The 13,775-nt window shown below is 38.2% G+C and overlaps 1 protein-coding gene across 2 annotated transcripts in view; it reads right to left on the reverse strand.

Annotated features, from left to right (window-relative positions):
- CAB39 (calcium binding protein 39) overlaps positions 1–13,775 on the reverse strand; it is an 89,330-nt gene that overhangs the window by 18,689 nt on the left and 56,866 nt on the right. For both annotated transcript variants that reach the window (XM_021716000.1, XM_008064932.2), the window contains exons 3-4: positions 6,477–6,641; positions 4,198–4,316 (exon numbers count right to left, since the gene is read on the reverse strand). In XM_021716000.1, coding sequence (XP_021571675.1) covers positions 4,198–4,316; positions 6,477–6,641 — 284 coding nt within the window. The remainder of the gene's footprint in view (positions 1–4,197; positions 4,317–6,476; positions 6,642–13,775) is intronic.

Raw genomic sequence — 13,775 nt, forward strand, 5'->3', positions numbered from 1 at the left:
TCTGAGTTCCTATTTCTTGCCTGGCTAAGGTCTTTACAACGTACTAATGGAAGCCCAGATAATCTTAAGGCTCTCACCATGATCACCAACCCCACTCCCAAGTCTACTTCTGAACTACAGTTAGGCATTTTCTAATACCTCTGGGAATCTTCAAGCAAAGGTCTACTATAAACTCAGCATGTCTAAAATCAACAGCTTATCTCTCTCCACAATATGACCTGACTCCCCTGCTTCCTCATTTCTATAATTTGGCATTATTATTTTGTTTCAGATACCCAGGTATAAACCAGATCTAACAGAACTTTCTGTGCTCTGTATCTGTGCTGTCCCTTATGTTAACTACTAGCCACATGAAGCTACTGAGCACTTGAAATTTGGCTAGCATTGACTGAGGAATTGAGTTTTAAATAATATTTAATTAAAATTAACTTAAAATTAAATAATTACATGTGATTAGTAGCTACTATACTGGTCAGCACAGTTCTAAACCTTTCCTCCTTCATTTCAAATCTTCCTACCTTCAGCATCACCAGGCTTTTAAAAATTTATCTCTGAAACATCTTAGTTTCATTTCCTTTTATCCATTCCTGATGCTGCATTAGTTCACACCTAGACAACTAACTGTAAATGCTTCTTAACCAGCATTGTTGTTCAAGTTCTGTTTTAAAAAATCTACTCAACACAAAAGTTTTCAAAAGCATTTCCAGCTTAGAAGCCTAAAATTATTTCTTCTAGTTAATCAAATAAAGACAACCTTCTGGATTTAATGTCCAGTCTTCCTTTCATCAGATCTGCTACTCCAGCACAATACCATCTAGAACCTTGCCGTAAAACGTTCTGATCATCTTCTTACTGTTGCCAATCATGTTATGTTTATTCCTTTCCCTGTACCTTTGCTCCTAGTCATATGCCATTAAGATGCCTTCTTTCCTTTGTCTGCCGGTGCCAATTCTAAACTATTGGGAAATCTAATCTAAGTCCCATTCCTTTTACCAGTCCTTGCCTTATTAACCCAAATCAAAGTTTATCCTCTGAAGTACTGTCGTACTAAGTTGTCATCTGGTAGTATCATTCTCTTGTATATATGCTCATAAAAAGATCCTCAGCAAGATCAAAACCACACTCTTTTCTATCAGTTGAGGTACAGCAGCTGGAATGCTGACTGGCTTTTACTTGACTGAGATGTCTGCTCAGAAAATGGCTGATCATAAAATTCATTCTTGTTGATCTTTAACAGGCAGGAGACTAGAAGGACGGGGTAAGACAGATTGATACAACAAGCTGAGCAGGTTTTGATGGAAGTTTGTCAAGCTTGTCTAAATGATTAAACTATAAACCAGTGAGTACAAGACAAACAGTTATGCTGTACAACCTGTTAGCACTAGAGTGGAGAGCACATTAACATTTAAATTGCCAGTAAAAAAAAAACCTACTGCCTCTAAATGCAGTCTAAAACCAGCAGTAAGATTTCAAATGCATACTAATATTAGCAGCATAACCCCCTCAAAATATCTAACAAGAAAGTACTTACAACCTAAGAAGATAAGCACCTTGTAAGTAAGTAGTCTAAACTGACTAATCAACAAAAGTACAAAAATCTTAAAATGTAGTTCATAGAGCTCCTTGGAGAAATGGCTGTTTCCAGGTCTGACAGGAAGTACGCAAAATGAGCTACGTGATCATCCCATGCCAGAAAGCAAGAAGGCCATCACAAATTGATGGGGCCTTGCCATAAGGACATAGGAGCCAACCTGAAGGAGCAATCTAGACACAAGAGCATTGACTGCAATGGATTGAGGCACAACAAATAATACCTTTTTTAAAAACAAAAACTTAAGTTTATAATGGTACTTAAAACAACTCAATGCTTATCGAAGGAAGTGGCCAGGGCACTAACTGATTATACTAAAAAATAATACCTGTCTTTCACATACAGATTTTATTTTGGGATAATTAAGTTATCAGTGACGAAAGGTTCTACTTTAAGAAGAAACACAATTAATTATATGGAGAAGAAATAACAGAATTGGGAAATCACTATTTTAAATCTAGGTAATTATCTTCATTAGATACTAAAACGATTGGGTGAAAAGCTGATGAAGAACTATATAATGGACAGATTATAGACCCGTAACATCTGCATACACTGGTCAATCTAGACATCACCAGAAGGTGTCAACCAGTGCCACCCAACAGGAAGTACACAGCAAGAATTTCTGCCTCCCTCAAAGTGAATCTGAATCTAATCAAAACTCTAGATCTAACCACCCAATTTAAGCAATAGAGGACTAGTAGAACATGTTAAAAGAAACCACAGGAATGCAAATCCAAATTTTCTACTAAACAAATGACCCAGTTGTTTCAACAAAGAAATGGTATATATTTTTAAAAATTTAATATTATTATTATAGATTAAAAGACAGCTAAGTCTGAATTGTACCCCACATCTTTAGAATAAGAGGAAAAAAACAACAGCTAAGAGTCACATTAACTAAATTCAGTGAATGGATCCTATTTGGAACATTAAACAAACTGTAAAATGTCACTTTTGTGAAAATCGAAATCTGAACACTGGGCATTCATTAGATGTTAGGTTTGCAAATGGTACCATGACAATGTTATACTGGGTTATGTATTAATTATTGGGGATGCATACTGAAGTGATGTCATATGCAAGGAAGAAAAAAGCAGGCAAGTAATAGATGAAACAAGAATGACAGAACATTAATAATCGCTGAAGCTGGGTTATGGGTAGGATAACATGCATGTGCTATATTATTCCCTCCAGGTGTATGCATATTTTCCGCAACAAAGGGGGGCTTCTTCTGCATCCCAACATCTGTTGCATTCCCCATGCTTTTCCTCCTCTCCATCCCCTGGCTGGGGTTTCTGCTCTGGCCAGCTCAGGTGAGAGTTTTAAACTGTATCTCAAAAGTCTTACTTTACATGACATTTAAAATGTTCATATCAATTGCCCCTGGCTACTCTACAGCAAAAATGTGGGCAGAATTAAGTAATTTATTGATTTTAATGATCACTGGTTTCTATGAAGAAGGAAAATACTTTTGGCTTTAAAAATACAGAAAAGCCTCTTTAAGTTCCTCTAAGAACACCAAAATTTCAGGCTATTCACTACATGTTTACACACAGAACTGTGAATTGATACAACAAAAAAATCAGATGCCAAAAGTTCTGTATGGCAACATCTGAAGAAGCAACATGGATGGTCAGAAATAGAAAGAAGGAAACTGAATGCTGGCGTGCAGCACATGCACTGACTCATGCTTTGTCTAAACAAGTTTGAACTTGGAGGAAGTGTTAAACCACAGATATGAATCAGAATGAGACAAGCTATAAAGCCAGGAGTAGGAGAGCAGGCTGATTCATGCCAACATTCATGCCAGGAACATGCTTGCCTACCTTAATAGACTTAATAGAGCACCACTAATGCCGGACAAACAGATGCACACCCTACCCAGAGCTGGCAAACAATTCTGGTGTGAAACAACAGGAGGTTACCTTGCCAGTCGGGAGGCTCAGTGGTGAGGGAGAAGAGGATTTGCTTTTCTTTTTTTAAGTTTTAATTGTTAGGCTTTTTTGGTTGTGTTTGTTTTTAAACTGACAAGACTACCCAAACATTAATGCCTGCTTAATCCCATAGTAATTCCAGGAAGATGCATTGTGAATTACCAAATTAGTGAGTGAACACACAGAGGTAACAATCAAGGGGTACTACATCATAAACATGTGCTTTGTTAGCTGAACAAAATGAAGCTATATAGATCCATGCTCCATTTACAAGGCAGCTTTTACTGCCGTACAGTGTGCATAGTATGCCCAAAGGATATCTTTAAATACATGACAATGGATATTTCAATGAAATTCAACTTTTTTAAATCTTAGAGAACACAAATAAGACCACAGAGGACTTACTTTTTTCTCTTCAGTCATGTTTCATTTGTGAACTCAAAGGCTCACAAGTCACCTAATTTTAAACTTCCACCTATAGGGCATTTTCTAATTCAGTTTAGCTCACAGATTGAATTTCAAGGAGAAATGTTTTCAAGATTCATGGAAAAATTATCTGACTAAACTACAGAGAAAAGGCATCCCACATTCACCATTCTGTTTTTTCCCAAAGCAATCTTTCCTTTTTATTTTCAACTAAGAATACAAATGTTATTACATTGTACATACCCTTTCAATAACATGAACAAAATATTCTGTTGGGTGCAGATGTATTCAACAGTAGGAGTTCTTGTACCAATTTGTCTTCTGAGAATATTGTTGAAAATTTGAGCCACGTCTTTTTTGCCCTATTAGGAATACAATTATTAAAATATTTACCTGACTAAACATCAGAATGCCCATTCACCCCCCCAAATAACTCAAATAAAGCCATTGTATATTTACAGTTGTGACAGAATATCTGACTTTTACACATTCACAGACATTAAATTTTCTTATTTTGTCTCTTCATTTGTAATTCCAAATTCTAAGTTTTAATAGTATACTATTTGTAACATGAACAACGTGTTGACAAACACAACAATGTGTTGACTATATTCCACATATAATTTCAACCATTTCTGACTCGCAGAATCATGCTGACTCAGATATAAGAAACAAAACCTTGCTCTATGTTAATAGTCTAAGGGATCTGAATTCCACCCAAGTGGAGAAGGCAGCTTCAAATAAGACACTTGAATTGTGAACAGTACATATGCTTTCCTTTTACAGTGACAGAAGGAGGGGAAAATGTACTCTGCCATTATATTAAAAATGGAAGAATTCTATAAAAAGCTGAGTTTTAATAGCAAGTAGACACATCTCCCAATTACACTAGGTTTACTTAGGAAAGACTTTATATAGACTAACAACAAAGGTACTAAGTATCACATGATACAGTAGTTCAGAGATCAGAACTTAATCACTCCCGTACAAAACAGATGGCCCCATCCAGTGAACCATACAATCAGAAAGCTGCACACGAAATTAACAAGTGAACCTCAAGACTTGTTCTGGGATGGCCACTTGTTAGGAGGCTGACAAGCCCACAGGAGAGTGAGTAACAGTTTTCCAGTGCCCTACCTAAAGTGCAAACAGAGAGATCATCCTGGGGCCTGTGCTAGCTCAGGAGCAGTAACAGCAATTTCCAAGAACCAATCACAAGGACACACACTCCTTTTAAATTGATATATCTAAAGTCCCAAATGAGTATTAAATTCAGTGTCCACGTTGGGAAGCAGGGTGGGTGGGGACAGGCAAAAGAGAAGGAACTAGATGTTCCAGTGCATCCCCAAACCTTGCAAAGGAAATAAAAATTGTTGTTAAAATTTGATACACTATTTAAAAACATGAAATTAACTATATAAATGGAAATATCCCAGTTCTATCTGCTCTATGGGACAGAAATATATTTTACTTTATTATCAATATTAAAGTAACCAATGAACTACTCCATCTCATCATATTCCAAAATTTAATCTGCCTATACCTCTGTCATTTCAGACATGAACCTTTCAAGCACCCGCACAGATATCCAGTCACCTAGGTTGATAAACACTGGATCTCAAAACAAAGCACGCTTATGACAGTCAAAGAGGAGACTGCTCATGACCATGCCAGAGCACTCCTTTACTATATATGTGTTTCAGATTATTTTATTCAGACTAGTAACAAGGATCATTATTCTCACTGTTAAATTCACCAAATATTTACCATGGCACAATCCAGGTGTATTAGCTTGGGCAACAATTTCAAATGCCTACCAGGGCTGGACAGGAAATGAAAATAGGTAAAGAAAGCCCTGAGAAAGAAAAGCAAGCTGTGCCATCTATAGCAAATGCATGGGTGGGTACCATGTACTGTGGCTCTGCTCTAGCTGAGGGGCCAAGTAGCACTACAGACCCAATGTTGCCAAAGTCAGATTTTTCAAGAGAAGCCAGAAATTCAGAATTGTATATAAAATCTCCTGCTATTTAAATGTTATACTAATTTAAAAGTTAAAAGTAGTGCTGAGCAAAACAAAAAACAAAACAAAACAAAACCCCACATTTAATCTCTGTTGCAATGAATCTCAAGAGGTTAAAAAAAAAAGAGTGAGAGACATAACTGGATGTTCTTGAAAACTGTGTCTAAAACCTCTATAATTCTAATTAATTCCTTGAGAGCCAGGGACCAGTGAGCTATTAGAGCGAGAGCAGCTATTTAACTCAACCTAAATAAAATAGCATAAAAAACTCCATAAATAATGTGATGAAACAGAGGGAAAAACCCTGTCTCAAGTCTGAGATACCCTTAGGTTCCTGCCCTGGCTCTGCTAATTAGGCAGGCAGCCTGGGCATGCTGAAAGAGGTCAGTGACCCCAAGCCAAGAGCCCAACAGGAATCTTAAGATGTTCCAAAGGAGAGAACATACGGAGAAGGACTATGAAAAAGGTACTGTTTTTGGAAAATAAGAAACTGATTTCTTACCTCAAAGTCAATGAGTGGCAAATCAGCTACCAGGGTGCTAAGGAGTCCACTGTTATATAGTTCTTGAGCGAGTTGAGCCACTGCTTCTGTCTGAGGCTCCTTTTCATTTGTGCCATACAGAATTTCTTTCATGGCAACCAGATTTTTGGAAACTTCTTCTGTAGCCTGATTTTGGAGGCAGGGATTGGAGAAAAGGGAAAAACAATTCATTTTAACAAACATATAATACACCAGCATTTGTAAAATAACTTCCTTCTGTATTACAGACTCACAGACCTCTGCACAAGAGGCAAAGGTGAGCAAGCTCCATCCCTGCCCTCAGGAGTTGAACTACACAAGCCTGTAGGTGGGACCAACACGCATACTCCACAAGAAGGCCAGCATATACACAACAGAGACACCTAGACAGTGACAACCGTGCTTGCTTATGTACAGTGGAAACAGAACAGGGAGAAAAATTTAGTTCTGCCTCATGTGGGAGGAAAACATCACCAAACAGGCACTTGAGCTGGCCCTGAGAATGAAGACACTCTGACATGCAAGTATTGGGGACAAGGAATGGCATTAGCTGGGAATGATGGAGAGGGGAAAGTACAGGATCTGTCTGAGAAAAGGTGTGAAGGGAATAAGGGGGACAGAGTTGAAAATGAAGCTGAAAATGGCTTTGAGTGCAAAGCTAAGGTGTTAGTGATAAATAAAAAGTTCCACTTCTGGCCAAGATGGAGGAATAGGGGCCAGATTTACCCTCTCCCATGAAAAAGATTTACAAATAGGAAAAGGTATACGAAACAATGATTTTTAAACACTGGAAGCCAGGCAGCACAGGGCAGCGATACCTGAGAGAAGGGAATGCACGAATCTGACAATTAACCCAGCTTCTTGCCAGGTCATAGCACCAGGAGGGGAAAGCCAGGCAAAACAGGTAGTCTTCATGAGTTAAGAGGCAGAAATGACCTCTCTGGAAGCCAAGGAGTCTAGGGTTTACAGGGCAGAGTGACAGAGAGGAGCTAGCTGCATAGAAAGAGCACATCAGAGATCTGTAGAATCCCACTCACATCTTCATCTTCACACTGATAAGCACATGTGTGTGAATATGGGAGCCAAGGCCAGGGAATGGAACCATGGAGCTCACATAGAGCTGGAAATAGTTGTTCCCATTAGCCTAAGTGGAAAACCTCATATGTACACATCATCAAGCAGAGAATTCAGAGGGTTGTGCCTCAGTAGTTAATACAAAATTATCCCTCGACCAAATTCTACTCCAATTCTGCCCCAAAATGCTTAACAGCAAGCCTGAAAAGGATCAAAACCAGAAAACACAACCAATAATGAGGAGAACTAATTAACAGAAACAGCCCTGGAAATGACACAGATGGCAGAAATACAAAACAAGGACATTAGTTACTACAACTATATTCAGTATGTTCAGGAAAATAGAGGAGTGAAAGGCCTAAAAAAGATCTGAATCAAACACTTAGAAATAAATAAAACCTATAATGTCTAAGATAAAAATTATGCTAGGTGGGATTAATAGCAGATTACACAATGCAGAAGAAAAGTTAGTAAACATGAAGAGAGAGCAATAAAAACTATCTAAAAAATATGGGGGGAAGGGACATCTCATTAGTGAGCTAGAGGATGACTTTAAGCAATCTAATATATGTGTAACTGCCATCTTCAAAGGAGAGAGAAGGGCAGATAAAATATTAGAAGACATAATGACTGAAAATTTTCCAAACTTGACAGAAACTATAATTCCATAGAGCCAAAAAGCTGAAAAATCCCAACCATTAAAACAGGAAAAAGACAATACCAAGATCTGAAATAAGCAAATTGCTTAAATTCAGTGATAAAGAGAAAATCTTAAAAGTAGCCAGGGGAAGTGGGGGGAGGGGGGAGTGGTTTACAAAGAATCCAAAAGTGACATCAGACTTCTTGATAGAATTGTGCAAATAAAAAGATAGTAAACATTGTTAAAGTACTAAAACAAAAAGGCAAACAAACTATCATCTAGAATTGTACATCCAACTAAAATATCTTTCAAAAATAAAGAGTTTCTGAGACACAGAAAAATATCATCACCAGATTTGAACTACATGAAATGTTTAAGAGAGTCACACCGGTAGAAGGAAATTATTCAAGATGAAAATCTGTATATATACAAAAGTATAAGGAGCAATGGAGAGAGTAATTATGAGTAAAATCTTTTAAAATGAGTAAATATCTTTTAAAATTTTCCCATTATTTTAAAAAATATCTTTAAAAGATAATTAGCTGCTTGAAGCAAAAATAATGAAGTATTCTGGGGTAATGACATATGCAGAACAAAAATGTATGGCAACAATAGCTCAAAGCGGGTAATAGAAGTATAGTGTTATCAGGTTTTTATAATAACTGAAGTAGTATAATATTTCCTGAGAGATTGTAATAAGTTCAAGGTATATACTATAAGCCCTAAAGCAACCACTGAAATAACTCTCCAAAACAAAAACAAAGATAGCTAATAAACCAACAAAGGAGACTCAAGTGGAATATTAAAGATATATGAAAAACATAAAGGTTGTAAAAACCCATATAGACTGAAGCATTTATGACCAGCAATACACTTCAGGGAGATTATTTAGCACAGATCCACAGAACGTCAGCATTTAACAGTATTTAAAGAATCATCTAGTCCCTTGGTATACTCCCTTCTACAGCCTTCTGTCTTACCAAATGATCACATTGCTTCACCTTAAATACTTCCAGTGGCCAGCACTGCAGCACCGGCAGATTTCAGAATCAGATAGCTGTTAGACAATTTTATAATAAGACAAACACTGTCTCACTACACTGTCTGCTGGTCCTGGTCTGCATTGCAGATCAGACAGTATTCTTTATTTTAGATTGGAAAACATAGTTTATTTAGAAAGCAAATTAGAGAGGGGGAGAGAGAGAGAGGAGATTCACCTCCCCAAGGTAGGGGAGGGAGCCGAAGCTTAGGGAAACAGCAGCCATAGCTCAAAGAGGCACATGGCCAGACCAGTGTAGCAAAGCAATGGCCCAGACAGTGTTCTAACATCTCTACTACATAAAGACTTCTACTTGAAGGCAGCTTGCCTATCTTTCCAATTGTCTTCTCCAGAAAATCTCCTCTCAGCTTCTTTAATTATCCTCCCAAGAAAGGCAGGGCTAATGTTCCAACCTCTTCACAAAGGAATGATGCAGAAGACATCAGATCACTTTTTCACTGCAAATGTTAATGTAGCCCAAGGCTACCTTTAAGAACTTTTACAATTATATAACTGACTCAGAGAGAGCTTAAAGTGAACAAAATCTCTTTGGCTTTCACAGACTACCTGGTAAAGCCAGGTCTTTCCAAGTGCTGCTCTTAAACTGGAAGGAATGACACTGCAATGAAGACTTTAACTCTTCTCGCTATTTAATTTAATATCATTATCAGCTCATCATTCAAGATTGTAGAGGTAATTCTGGATTCTGAAGGACATCCAGAAGGACATCCAATATATCAGTCATAGCTCTAACATTTGTATCATCTGAAAATCTCATATGTATGCTTCCCATGGTATGCCTCACTCACTGACCAAAATGCTGAAAAGGAAAGAGCCACAAATGGAGCCCATCATCATGCTATTTTCAGTAAGGATTTATTATACTAATATCCTTTGGGCAGGACTGCTCACTTACACTTGCATATCATTTTGAGTATAATTTCTAAATTAAACAAAGAGCCTTCTTTGTTAAATACTTTGATAAAACAAAAATATATGATTTCTTTCCTATTCCTAACTATAAGCAAAAGAAATAAAATTAATTTGGTATGACCTATGCTGATTTCTACTATGACATTCTTTTCTAAAGACTTATAAATTATCCTCCTAATAGTCCCATTATAAAACCTTACTCAGTATTAATGTTAAGTAGAGTCTACCTTTTCCCGTCTGCTGTAACTACTCTATTCTTGGTAATGCCTCAGAGATTTCTGTCAGAGTTCATCATCTCATATGTAAATTTTAAGTAACCCAGAATGTAATTCTTCTGGGCTAGGAGAAAGTCATCTAGCTACAGTAGACGTTCTCTTAGAAACTATTTATTACATGTGTTGCTTTTTTCACCCCATTTTATTAATTTTTATTCTTCAGATGATTCTTTGACAGGGAAGAATTTGATACTTCATAGGTGTTTGGAATGTATTATCTGTTGATTTCACACCAGTGACCCTAAGTAGTAGGTCTCAGTCCCTCCTGTTTCTCTGTTTAAATCAAAGTTTTATAGCTCTTAGCAACCCATTCATATACCTTAGTTTATACACTTCTTTGAAATCATACAATTTTAAATTTTTCAGACCATATTCTGACAGCAAAAGATGTATGAGAATGAAGAGGGGTGGATAGTTAAAGGGTTTGGGTTTCTTTTTGAGATGTTAAAATACCTTAAAACTGACTGTGGTCATGGCTGCATGTATCTGTAAATAAACTAAAAAAAAAAAACCCAAACACTAAATTGTACACTTCAAATGGATGAATTGTGTGGTATGTGAATTATATCTCAATAATTTTTTTTGGAAGGAGAGAGGCAGAAACGTAATTAGAAAGCTATTTATTGTATTTCTGAGTTGAATGGCAATCTGGACTCCCATATAAAGCCCATTTCCTTTTCAGAAGACAACACTGTCACCTACATTACAGATGAGAAGGAAACGCCAATAGAATTCTCTTGCCAGCTGGCCACTGTACCCACCTACCTACATTAATCCTCATCTGCTTTTGGATATCCCCCCACCCCACCTTCTCAGGAACTCACCCTGTTAGCTTATCTCCTTCTCATACAGGAAACTCCCCCTCATCTAATTTTTCCCTATCAGTTTTTAAACATGATGATCAAGACCTCCTTAACAAAACCAAATAAGCTCTCCTTTGACTCTACGACCTCCTCCCCAACACTATCCACCCCACAATTAAACCTTTCAAAACTTTTGCCTCCATTGGTTATAGTCCACATCTCTTTCCTCATTCACTCTTTAGCCCAACCCTGCTAGCTAGTCACTGACCTGCATTTCATTAAATACAATTTTCTGTCTTTATTACGTCTGAATTCTTAGCAGCCTTTGGAGTAGCTTACACCCTCCTTTAAAAACTGCTCCTCCCTTGTCCTCTGTGACTCACCACCACCCTGATTCTCCCTCCTAACTCTATGGCTGCTCCTTTTCTGTATCCTTTTTGGCTCATTCTCCTTGACTAGGACATTTAAACTAGGGAATTCCTCAGGGCAGGGTCTTAGGTCCTCTTCATTCTAGTGTCTCTCTAAGTGATCTCATCACACCCACTCCTTTAATTAACACCTAAATGCAGATGCTTCACAGATTCCTATCTAGAATCCAGTTCTTTTCTCCCAGGCCTTACCAGTACCATTCAGTAGTCTACTCAAAATGTCTCCACTTGTTATGTCTCAAGGTACCTCAAATCTAACGCATCTAAAACAGAACTCAGGATCTTGCCCCAGTGCCTGGTATTCTTCTCTTGTTCCCTGTTTCAGGTAATGATACCCCACTGATGCTATTAAACATGTGAGGAATTTAGAAGTCATCTTCAACCTTTCCCTCTTCCTCATCTTGCTCCAACATCTAATTCACCACGAACTTTCAAATTCATCCATTTAGCCCCCACTCCAACATCACACTCAAAAACAAAGTTCCAGCTAGGTGCAGTGGCTCATGTCTGTAATCCCAGCACTTTGGGAGATGGAGGTAAGAGGAGTGCCTGGGTCCAAGAGTTCAAGATCAGCCTGAGCAACTTGGAGAGAACTTGTCTCTACACAAATCAAAAAAATTAGCTGGGTGTGGTGGCACAAGCCTGTAGTTCCAGCTACTTGGAAGGCTGATGCTGAGGATCACCTGAGCCAGCAGGTCAAGGCTGCGGTGGCCAAGATTGTGCCACTGCATCCAACCTGGGTGACAGAGTGAGACGCTCTCTCTCTCTCTCACACACACACACACACACACACACACACACAACTGAAGTTCCCACAACTCCTGGCTAGACTAATAAATACACTACTGGCTATTTAGAATGATCTTTTTCATAACACAAATATGATTAAGACATTCCTTTGGCTTAAAATGCTTCAGCGGTTACCTACTGTTTTAGGATAGAGAAAACTCCTTCTTAACATGGCCCATAAAACCCCATGAGTCTGGTCCTACTTCTTAAACCTGTGGAACTACAATTCCTTCCCCATTATATAGTCACCAATGCTCTGGTCACACTGGTCTTCTTATAGGGTCCTTGCATATGTGGTTCCTGATGCCTAGAATGCTTTTTGAACCCATATCCTGCTCCTACTTCCTGGCCATTTCCCACTCTCCCTTCATTGTTCAGCTCAATGATCACTTCTTCAGAGGAGTTTTTCTGTATAAATTCTATCATATATGCTCCTATACCATGCAACTCTTCATTTTGTTTCCATTGTTGTATAAAATTCTACTTTTCCTTGTGATTTTGAAATTACTGTTTCCATCTGTTCTATTAGTAGTTCACTGCTTGTTGGTGCTCCACACATGCTTGATGAATGGTGGAACATTAAGCATACCTGATCACAGGAATATAAAATCCAGATTAAAACTGGATGCAGGGAAATGTGATACTATCACATCATAAAGTCAAGGGATTCCTTAAAAATGTCAAGCCGATACAAAGACTTCAAGGAAGCACAACTTTGCAACATCTCACCAGAAAGCTAAGGGAAGAGATCTCAGCAGAACCCAAGAAGAAACATTTCTACACCAAGCAGAGATTGTGCAAAACACAACTCTGGCCAGAAAAAGAACGTGGCACAACCCACCTGGTTTACTCCCGGAAACCCCACATGTGGGGAAGAAAGAACTCACCTCTTAACTTCCCCAAGTTGCTGGATCATTGAACAGGCAAAGCAAGATCACAATTGAGCTAATCTTTTATTCACTGATGAAGGAAAAGGGAAAAAGATTAGAACTGGTGATCAAAATCTTGGTCCAGCACAAGAATAGACTCCCCTCTAAGAATGTGCAAAGAAACAAATCATCTGAGATGTGAAAAAATAACTGCATTTCAAAGGAAGGAGTCAACTAATGAAGTACAGTAAATGTCCACCTGACCAAGAGTCACAGAGGTGAGCAAGGAGAGAGACTGGCTGCGCAATTTAATGCTGGCCATTTTACTTCATGACCGTTTGCCCTGAGCGTGGGTCTCAGTGTGCACACAGTTCATGGCGTGGACACCTCCTCAGTGAAAGCCAACGACTGCATCTCGTACTCAGCTGCAG

The sequence above is a fragment of the Carlito syrichta genome, unplaced genomic scaffold (assembly GCF_000164805.1).
Source record: "Carlito syrichta isolate Samal-C Ts95f unplaced genomic scaffold, Tarsius_syrichta-2.0.1 Scaffold308105, whole genome shotgun sequence".
NCBI classification, from domain to species: domain Eukaryota; kingdom Metazoa; phylum Chordata; class Mammalia; order Primates; family Tarsiidae; genus Carlito; species Carlito syrichta.